The sequence below is a fragment of the Fukomys damarensis genome, unplaced genomic scaffold (genome assembly GCF_012274545.1).
Source record: "Fukomys damarensis isolate Sample0158 unplaced genomic scaffold, DMR_v1.0_HiC HiC_scaffold_39, whole genome shotgun sequence".
Taxonomy (NCBI): domain Eukaryota; kingdom Metazoa; phylum Chordata; class Mammalia; order Rodentia; family Bathyergidae; genus Fukomys; species Fukomys damarensis.
The window spans coordinates 50,513,689-50,524,260 of NW_022900951.1; the positions used below are offsets into that span (position 1 = coordinate 50,513,689).

Sequence of the window (10,572 nt, forward strand, 5' to 3'; positions counted from 1 at the left end):
TACAAACACTTTATTTCCATTTTTTCATTTTCTCATATTTTTTTCTTTTCCCTTATTTCCTTTCCCCTACCCTTCCTACTTTCCCTATACCTTTAGCTCTTTTCTTCCTATTTCACATAGTCAGTTACAAACTAAACACTATGCATTGTCTTTCCAGAGTCCTGGAGCAGCACAAACTCAACAAGGACCAGTGGGAGGAGCGGATTCAAGTCTGGCATGAAGAACATCGGGGCATGCTCAGGTAAGCCCATATCAGCAGCTGTAGGCCCCACTATTTTTTTTTTTTTGGTACCGGAGATTGAACTTGGGTCCTTGTGCTTGCAAGGCAGGCCACCGAACCGCTGCGCTGAGCTAAATCCCTGGCCCAGCCCCACTATTCTTGTAAAAGAATAAAAGTAGGTTCTAGGGAGAAGAAGCAAATGATTTAGGTACATTAGTGGATGTTAGAAAAAGAGAGACAAGGATGATGCTGGAACTTAAAGAAAGGTAAAACCAGAGGCATTAAATGACTGTTTTTTGTGTTTGTTGGTTTGTTTGTTTGTTTTGGTGAGTATGACAACTATCTGGGAGTCCAATTTTGACCACAAAGAAATGGAGAGGCCCTTTGGATCCCCAGAGAGCATCAGAGCCACCAGGTGGCTCCTCCCGAAAATGAAATGGGAAAGGGAGCTCTTTAAACATTACAAAGTATTTGGGGGAGTCTAGTTGAGAAACCAATACTTTGCTCTCACTACCCACTGCCTAAGTTCTGCTAAGAAGTTGTAAGAGTCCATTACAATGAATAATATGGAGAAAATAGTGTGTGTGGCCACTGTTACACCAGAGGCCAGTAAGGATCAGCCCACCTTTATTCTTCTTGAGTACCTCAGACCTTAAGTTCCTTTCAGCAAATTTTACTTGACAAAAATCATGTTTGCTCTATTCCATTTTCTGCTTACTTTCTACCCTTTCTCCCATTTCTGATATCAAGATCCTTGTCAAACACACATAGCAAGTATACTTTTCTGTTTCCCTCAGTCTGATTCAGAGATTCCCTTCTGTGACACCCTGTTCTTTATCTTGTATGTTTTAGAGAGGATGCTGTTCTGGAATATCTGAAGATTGCTCAAGACCTGGAGATGTATGGTGTGAACTACTTCAGCATCAAGAACAAGAAAGGCTCAGAGTTGTGGCTAGGAGTGGATGCCCTGGGTCTCAACATTTATGAGCAGAATGACAGGTACAGCTCAGACTTCTGTTAGTTTATTTGGGTCACTCTGATACCTAGGGGTCACCACTCACCATGTAGTAGGACTATGCCTCGAATCTCACCTTAGTTCTTTTTCCAGCTAATTTAGATGGGCCCAGATAATTGTACAACCTCCCTCAAGCCTATAAATCCTGTATTGCCTAGACTTGTACTGTTCACTATGGTGTCCATGACTCACATATGGTTGTTGAACTCTTAAAATGTGGCTACTCTGAACTGAGACATGCTATATATAAACATAACTACACACTAGACTTTGAAGACTTAATGTGAAAAATAAAATGTAAAATGCCTCAGTATTTTTAAAATACTTATTTATATATTTAAATTATAGTACTTGGGGTATATTGAGTTAATTAAACTGTATTATATTTAAATTCACCCGTTTTTTACTTTTGTTCATGTGACTACTATAGAATTTAAAATGTGACACATTGCAAATACTATGAATATTATTATACATTCTATTAATATTATTAATATGTATACTTTTTAAGACAGTGCTGGCCTGGAATCTAACTTGTCGGGATTTGTAAATAGGTCCAAGTCCCATGTGATGATTAAGTGCCTTTGGCCTATAATTCTTTTGTGTGGCCTCATCTTACTTGCTCTACTCTTGGTGAGGATGGAGATGAATAGATTATTACCTTGGAATTCATTATCTTCTTTCTAATTTTTATAGCATTAGAAGTATCTCAGTAAAATAAGGCTAGGGATGCTTTAAAGGACTTTTACAAGGTACGTGCCTCACCCAAAGTGGAAAAAAAATCTCAAGGGATTGGAATAAGGAATAATAGGTTGGTTGTGGTAGCAAGAGGTCCTTTGTGTAACGTTAATGTTGGCATTTGATCTCATGGCATGTGATGACACTGGTAATGGGTCTACCTCCTCAAGAAAGAAGTTTTTTGTCACAGAGTGATCCTCCTGCCTCAGCCTCCCAAGTGCTGGGATTACAGGCGTGCACCACCACGCCTGGCGGTCTATGCCTTTCTTATCTTTACCTTGTCCTGATGCTTTTGCTTTCCACTGCTACAGACTGACTCCCAAGATTGGTTTCCCCTGGAGTGAAATCAGGAACATCTCTTTCAATGACAAGAAATTTGTCATCAAGCCTAGTGATCCTCCTGCCTCAGCCTCCCAAGTGCTGGGATTACAGGCGTGCACCACCACGCCTGGCGGTCTATGCCTTTCTTATCTTTACCTTGTCCTGATGCTTTTGCTTTCCACTGCTACAGACTGACTCCCAAGATTGGTTTCCCCTGGAGTGAAATCAGGAACATCTCTTTCAATGACAAGAAATTTGTCATCAAGCCTATTGACAAAAAGGCCCCGGTGAGTGACTCCTCTCTTTGATCATAACAGGTATTCACCAAGGCCTGGATTATGCTAAGTACAATCATGTCATAGTATTTGTCTCTTCCTTTTCTGAATTGTGTTCATATGTGTATACATGTGCATATATACATGTATGGGAGGTAATAAATGGAAAGTGATATGGAAGGAAATACCAAATACTAAGAAATGGCTAAGAATCATTCTGTATCTGGTGCCATTCTACTAGCTGTGTCTCAATGGGACCCAGGTCTCTCTCTCTCTAAGGGAGAGCAGAGACTGCAGGCAGTCCTAGATGCTGCTTCTTAACTATTGTCTTCTGCTATTTTGAGACTCTGTGGTAGAAACAGAGTATGTCTCTTCTCAGCCCCTCAGTCCTAGAAAGTAGATTACATTTACATGTTTTTTATCTTTAATTGTGGTAACAGAAGAAGTCCAAATCCAAATTTGCTTTTTGGTATAACTTTATGGCTGCCTTCTCTGACTTCTCTCCAGAGCAACCTAAAAACCAAGAAAATGCGTTGAGTCCAGATCTTCCTTTAATGTGTTCACCACCCTTCTTACCTACTTAGTCTCCTGTGGCTAACAAGACTAGAAAGCTAGTGATTGAGGATAAGATAGAAACTTCTATCTGGTGAAACTTACATGAGAATCTACTTTTCATGAGGATCTACATGTGTCCAACAAGGGCTAATGGCCTTGTTGAGCCTGAACCATTTTATGAGGGCTCAACCTTCTTCAGCCTAAAGGTGTCTGAACTTCCTCTACTAGTTACTTTATATGTGTTGTCTCCTTAAAGGCTCAACAACATGATTATGTGGGTATACACATTAAGTTGGTGAAATTCATGCTCAGAGAGATGGAGTGATTTGCCCATGATCATATAGCTAAAAACAGTACAGCTATGATTTATGCCTAGGTATTTGACCTTCAGAGCCTGTGTTCTTTCCATTGTACCCCAAGCTATATGAAATGATAGCAGTTTGGCTTTGGCAGAATAGGTAGTGGTTAGCCCATCAGCTGATGATCTTGGTCCAGTGGTATTGGGAATAACTAACTCAAACTCACTGGATTTTCTTGTGTGTTTTTTATTGCTGCTCTGCTCAATATCTTTCATCAGAAAAAGGTAAGCAACAAAGCCAGATGAGATAAAGGGCTTATTTAGCAAACAACAACCAGGACAATCCCTGTTTTGTATTTATAAATGTATTTATAGACTGTCTTGTTCTAAAAAGCATTTAAAGGTCTGAATCAAGGACATGCTTTTTGGATATTACATCAACAGTTCAGTCACTCATATTGCACCCACTAGGGTAGTATGCAGAGATTGTGTGGCTTCTAAAAAAGGTCCTCTAATACTCAATATCACGGGCTAGGGATTTAGCTCAGTGGTTCTGCACCTGCCTTGCAAGCACAAGGTTCCGAGTTTGATCCCCGGTACCCATAAAAAAAAACTAAATATCATATCTAATTAGTAGAGAAAGACAGCTCTGATCCTTCAGTTGTTGAGCGTGTTTTAGGATGCCTTTTGTAAGTAAAGGTTGAAAGGTATTATGGTTTGGTGGACTGCACTGATTGCAGAGTCAAGAAACCTGAGTTCTAGGCTTAGTCTACCACTAACCTGGCATCTGACCCTGAGCAGATCACTTCACCACTCTAATTAGTTTTCCTATCTGTAATGGAAAGGACTGGATAAACAATCTTCCCAGTGCTTTTGATTTAGCTTTTCAGAAGGTAGACATTCTCCCGAACTCTTTCTGACTGCTGTTTTTCCACCAGGACTTTGTCTTTTATGCTCCTCGGCTGAGGATTAATAAGAGGATCTTAGCCCTGTGCATGGGAAACCACGAGCTATATATGCGCCGCCGCAAGCCTGACACCATTGAAGTGCAGCAGATGAAGGCACAGGCCCGAGCGGAGAAGCACCAGAAGCAAATGGAGCGGTAGGTGCTACAGAGCTGAAATGCGAGCCTGGAGTGGAGGTTACTGCTGGGTTAAGGGAGCTGCTCAAAGGTTCTGAGTCTTCAGATGCAGATTGTGAAGTCAACCTAGGACTTAGGAGTGAGTGAGCTGCAGGGATGATAGCTCCTGCATTCGTTCTCAGATCTAGACTTCCTTGTTCCTGGGAAGCAACTATCAGAAACATATAGGATGGACGGGCATTCCATAGTTCCCTGTTGTCTATGAACTTCAAGCCATTGGTATGCTACATAGACTCTAGGTTGTTCCCTGCTGACTAGTCTAGCGGCAGTAATAGAGAGTTCTATGCACATGTAGGCCTGCATTCTATAGGGGTATTTTTTTTAGAAGAAATGGGCAGAGCCCCAGAATAGTCCCTGCAAAGCCCATTCATTGTATTTGCAGTATAGTCTCTTGCTACTCAAAGTGTAATCTGAGGCTCAGTATCATCATCATCAATTTGAGAATTTATTAGAAAAGCAAGATCTAGGACCCTGCCCCAGACCAGTGATCAAAATCTGCATCTTAAGATCCCAGTGATCATTTCTTCAAAGAAGATATGCAAGTGGCCAACAGACACATGTAAATATCCTTTGTCATTAGGTAAATGCAAAGGAGAACAGTAATATACTACTTCATACCTATCAGTGTAGACACAAAAAATAAAACTGGAAATAAGTTGGTGAGGTTGTAGAAAATTTGGAATCCACATACATTTCTGGTATGGATATAAAAAGTTTGAAACAGTGACACAGTTTTTCAAAAATTTAAACATAGAATTACTATATAATCCTCCAATCCCACTCTTAGGTAAGTACCCCTAAGTAATTGAAAGTGAGTACTCAAGCAAATATATATATACACACATGTTTATAGGAACATTATTAACAATAGCCAAAATATTGAATGTTTATCAATGGATAAACAAATCGTAAATATATGTAATGGAATATATCTTAGTCTATTTTTTATTGGTAGAAGAGAATTCCTGAGGCTGGATATTGTACAAGGAAAAGAGGTTTATTTTGGCTTATGGTTTTGAAGGCTGAGAAATCCAAGGTCAGGCACCCACATCTGGTAAGAGCTATAAGTGTATCATAACATGGCAAAGGGCATCATTACATAGTGGCAGCACATGCAAGAACAGAGTAGAACATGAGGAAGAGAGGGATTCAGAGTAGGTGCCAGGCTTACTTACAACGACCCTCTTTCACAAATACTAATGCAGTCCTAGGAAACACAAACCACTCACTTCTGAGCTTTGTTCTCTTAATAATTTAATCACCTCCCAGTAGGCCCCACCTCATGAAGTTTTCACCACCCTTCAGTACTGTTACATTGGATAATAAGCCTCTAATATGTGAGCCTTTACAAGAAACTATATCCAAACCACAGTAGAATATTTTTCAGCCATACATGCTACAGTATGTCACACCTAGAAAATATTAGGCTTTACATATAGTTCCATGTATATGAATGTCCACAATAAAAAAAAATCTGTACAAACAGAAGGTAGCTTGGTCGTTGTTAGGGTTTGAGAGGTGGGGAGAAACTTCGTAATGGGTATGAGGTTTTACTTTGGAGTGATGATTTTGGATCTAGCAAAAGATGGTAGTTGAACAAAATTGTAGATGTACTAACTAATTGTAGATGTACTGAATTGTTCACTTTAAAATATGTTATATGAACTTTACCATAATAATTTATTTTTAAAGATCCCAGTTGATTCCTATGCACATTAGGGTTTGAGGAGTACTGCTGTAGTAGATACTCTATTATAAAAAGTTTGGAACCATCTTGATGTGGTGGCACACACCAGTAACCCCAGCACTCTGGGTGGCTGAGATAGAAGGCTCACAAGTTAGAGTCTAGTCTGGGCAGCTTAGTGACCTAGTGAGACTGGGGATAGCTGGGGGTGTAGCTCAGTGGACAATCCTAGGTTCAATCCCCACTACAGTGAAAGGGAAAGAGAGGAAGAGACAGACAGACAGATGGACGGACAGAAAGACAGTGAGATAGTTTGGAACCTTGGTAGGTTTCTTACCTATTAGACTAGAAATGACTCCATATATGAGTGTTTAGATACTAACATTCACATTTATTTAAAAAAATTATCAAGATTGCAGTTAGTTCACTGAGCTGAATTTTGCAGGAACCAGCCCTGTAGGTCTTCATGGTCTAGTGGGAAAGAAAATCTGTGTGTGTGTGTGTGTGTGAGTGTGTAAAATATATCTTTCAAGGTATAAAGTCTGTGCCATTTATTCGCTTCATAAATATTTGTTGTGTAATGAAAATAGACCAAAAGTTTCTGTTCTCTTGATACTATCATTCTAGTGGGAGGAGACAAACATAAATAAATGATGCAGTTTTGATATGGTAAAAAATGCTAAGGAGACCTGAGTTTGATCCCCAGTACCCCCCCCCAAGAATGCTATGGAGAGAAAGAATAGGGATGGAAAGAGGGGTATATACCCAATATTTTGAGGGCTCAAAAGGAGAAAAAACATCTATACGTGGTATAAGCAGGCTTTCTGGAAGAGGTGCTAGAGCAAGATAAAATACTTATTTCTAGATTTCCAATACAGTCTTGGGGAAAGGAGCCTACAATCAGGCTTTACAGTAGGGAAAGTTAGACCTAACCATAGAGATATATAACCTGAAGCATACCATCCTAATATGGAGCTATAACTTCCCAGGACAGACAGAGCAGCACATATATGCCATTTTACAGATAGAGGAACTGAGAACAAGAGTAAAGCAGTGACACGTCTTGGGTCACTCAGTGGATTTCTCACAGTTCAGGGATTCCAAATTGGGTTTCCTGACTTGGGGGCAAACTGATTAGGCCATGAGCAATATCACCCTATGTGGGGCTGTGATAGGTAGGCAAGGATGTGGAGGTAAGGGAAAGTGGTCGAAGCTCACACACTCTGGGTGTGTTGGAAAAGTGGGGACTGAGGGAAGCCTGGGAATCCTCAGATTTTGTGTAGCTTTGCTGTTTGTTCCATCTTCCCTTCTTTTCCTAGTGCCCTGCTGGAAAATGAGAAGAAGAAGCGTGAGATGGCAGAAAAGGAGAAGGAGAAGATTGAACGGGAGAAAGAAGAACTGATGGAGAAGCTGAAGCAGATTGAGGAACAGACTAAGAAGGCTCAGCAAGGTAAGGCTTAAAGTTATTGTAGCAATTGAGTTTCCCTAAATCCTGACTGTGTGAGCTAGAGACCTTTCTACCTGAGCTGTAGATCCAGATGATATAATACAGATATGGCCAAAGAACAGATGACGGATGGGAGAAGAGTTCTCACAACCTTCTGCCAGTTGTGCCATGGGGTTGAGCATTTCCAGGAAGATAGTGTGCCATCTCCATCCTTGTGCCCTTCACTGCCCTCTCCCTTCTTTTTCTGCCTAGAACTGGAAGAACAGACCCGCAGAGCCATGGAACTTGAGCAGGAACGGAAGCGTGCCCAGAGTGAGGCTGAAAAGCTGGCCAAGGAGCGTCAAGAGGCTGAAGAGGCTAAGGAGGCTCTGCTGCAGGCCTCCCGGGACCAGAAGAAGACTCAAGAACAACTGGTAAAGCTGCACAATGGCCTGAGATTGTGGGACCTCTTTGTCCTTGGTCTGTCTGCCTATTTATTGCTACTTCTGCCTGAAGGGCTGGCTCTTTCTAGCAGGTTTCCATTCCACAAGCCCCTAACAGCTCATTCAGAAGCAAGTTGAGGGGTCATTGTTGTGGCCTGGAGACCTTTGCAAACAGTATTTCCTAAACTTTATTTTTCCTATCCTCCCTCCCTCCCTCCCTCCCTTCCTTCCTTCCATTCATTTTTTGACACAAGGTCTTGCTATGTAGTTAGGCTAGCCTTGAACTCACTACGTAGTCCAGGCTATCCTCAAAATCATGGTGATCCTCCTGCCTTAGCCTCCTCAGTGCTGGGATTACAGGCTACAGGTATGCACCATTGTGCCTGGCTTTATTCATTTTCTTAACCCATGGAGATCTGAGCTGGTAACCCAACAAAAGGAGTGAGAAATGAAGGAACTCGTGCTTAATTAGTAGCTGCTGTGTGTTACTATGCTAGTCATGCTTACTTTTTCCTTACAGTTTTATTTCTTTTTACCAGCAACCCTATGGGATCAACCTCCATGTGAGATAATATTTCCAGATAAGGAAATTAGGTCTTAGTGAGGTTAAGAGAGTTGCCAAAGGTCACACAGTTGTATGTGAACAAGGATTAGAACCCACTTCTCGGTTTGTTCCTTGAAATCGTATGCAAAACTGTGTGTTCATGCATTATTTGGGGGGAGGAGGATGGGTGCCCACATTTTCATCACAATTCCCAAGGGTTCTGTGACTCAGAAGTTAACCTGTAGTCTAAATTCCTTGACATATGCTCTGCCTTTGTACTATTTGCAGTGGGAGTTGAGGGAACTAAAACCTAGCTCTCAAAAAGAAGGTGTTATGGAAAATTTGCCCAAGGTGTGAAGGTGTGCAAAAGCTTTTTTCCCTTGTTCAGATCACTGTAAGACATTTAAGTTCTTCACTTGTCCTGGAAAGAGCCTTATCAGAGACCTGCGCATCTCAGGATCGCAGAAAAGGGTTGGCAGTTCAGGCAGTCATCTCCAAAGCTTTACTGAGGCCTCAACTGCATGCATAAATGAGAGAGGAAGGAGAGGGGAGGAGGAGGAGGAGGAGGGACAGATATGAGGAAGGTACAGAAATGACATATCATCTTTGTGAGGCCTACAGTTTAGGAGAGGAGCTATGATTTATGAAGTCCTAGGTGAGGAAGACAGGACTGAAGTGGAGTAATAACAGTTAAAAGACCTGCCAATGCAGCAAGCAAGTGGAGTAGCAAGTTCCAAATGGTTCTCCAAGGGAATTGTGGTTGAAGACACCTGGGCCCTGAGGACCAGGATGCCTCACTCTCACAGGCTTCTAATTTATCTGTAGGCTTCAGAAATGGCAGAGCTGACAGCTCGGATCTCTCAGCTAGAGATGGCCCGACAGAAGAAGGAGAGTGAGGCTGTGGAATGGCAACAGAAGGTAAGACACAGCACCAGAGCAAAACATTGGGAAGGGGTACCACATGAATATGTTGGAACCTCTTAGATCCCTTAGGCTTGGGCTGTTTTGAACTTCCAGCTTTGCTATACAGCAGACGTAGTGGAAGAAGGTGTTCAATGCTTTCTCAGATATTTCCTCAAATTCCCCAATACCCCTAGGGAAGTTGATACAAATGCTTCCATTATACAGCTGTGGAAACTAGGAATCGGGCAAATGAAATAATTTACCCATTTGGTATCTGCCTATAGCCAGGTACTTACGGCATGCACAGATTGCCATAGGTTACGTGGTCTAACTGCTGGTCTTTCTCTCTGTCACGGGACAGGCACAAATGGTACAGGAAGACTTGGAGAAGACTCGTGCTGAGTTGAAGACTGCCATGAGCACACCTCATGTCGCAGAGCCTGCAGAGAATGAGCAGGATGAACAAGATGAGAATGGGGCAGAAGCCAGTGCTGACCTGCGGGCTGATGCTATGGCCAAGGACCGCAGTGAGGAGGAACGTACTACTGAGGCAGAGAAGAATGAGCGAGTGCAGAAGCACCTGAAGGTATACAAGCAGCAGCAAAGGGTCGAGGAGACTATGTGCATTAACTTAGCACATGACATTCCCTAGACCACTGTGGAAGGATAGTTACAGGAGACTGTCCAGGTGCTGTATGAAAGTCTAAGCCTATTTCAACTAATACTTTGAGTAGCCACCTCTCACTTATTACTCAGACCCAGGTATCACTTTGCACATTGGGCTTTTCTGTCTGCCCCAACTCCATTCACCTCTGATGTTCAGAAAATATCTAGCTGATAAAAGATCTACCTGAATCTTTGATATATTGTTCTGCTATCAAGGGATACCCATTGTCAATTAGTCCTCTAGGTTTATGTGTTTTGTTTGGTTTGTTGCCCCACTGCAGTCCTAAAGGGACTGGTCTCTCTCCCTTTCTCCCTCTCCCTCTCCCTCTCCCTCTCCCTCTCC

At 42.0% G+C, this 10,572-nt stretch overlaps 1 protein-coding gene across 1 annotated transcript in view; it reads left to right on the top strand.

Annotated features, from left to right (window-relative positions):
* Msn (moesin) overlaps nucleotides 1–10,572 on the top strand; it is a 71,347-nt gene that overhangs the window by 58,421 nt on the left and 2,354 nt on the right. Inside the window, exons 5-12 of the mRNA XM_010632195.2 lie at nucleotides 158–241; nucleotides 1,073–1,219; nucleotides 2,485–2,581; nucleotides 4,361–4,524; nucleotides 7,567–7,697; nucleotides 7,947–8,107; nucleotides 9,486–9,578; nucleotides 9,925–10,149. Coding sequence (XP_010630497.1) covers nucleotides 158–241; nucleotides 1,073–1,219; nucleotides 2,485–2,581; nucleotides 4,361–4,524; nucleotides 7,567–7,697; nucleotides 7,947–8,107; nucleotides 9,486–9,578; nucleotides 9,925–10,149 — 1,102 coding nt within the window. The remainder of the gene's footprint in view (nucleotides 1–157; nucleotides 242–1,072; nucleotides 1,220–2,484; nucleotides 2,582–4,360; nucleotides 4,525–7,566; nucleotides 7,698–7,946; nucleotides 8,108–9,485; nucleotides 9,579–9,924; nucleotides 10,150–10,572) is intronic.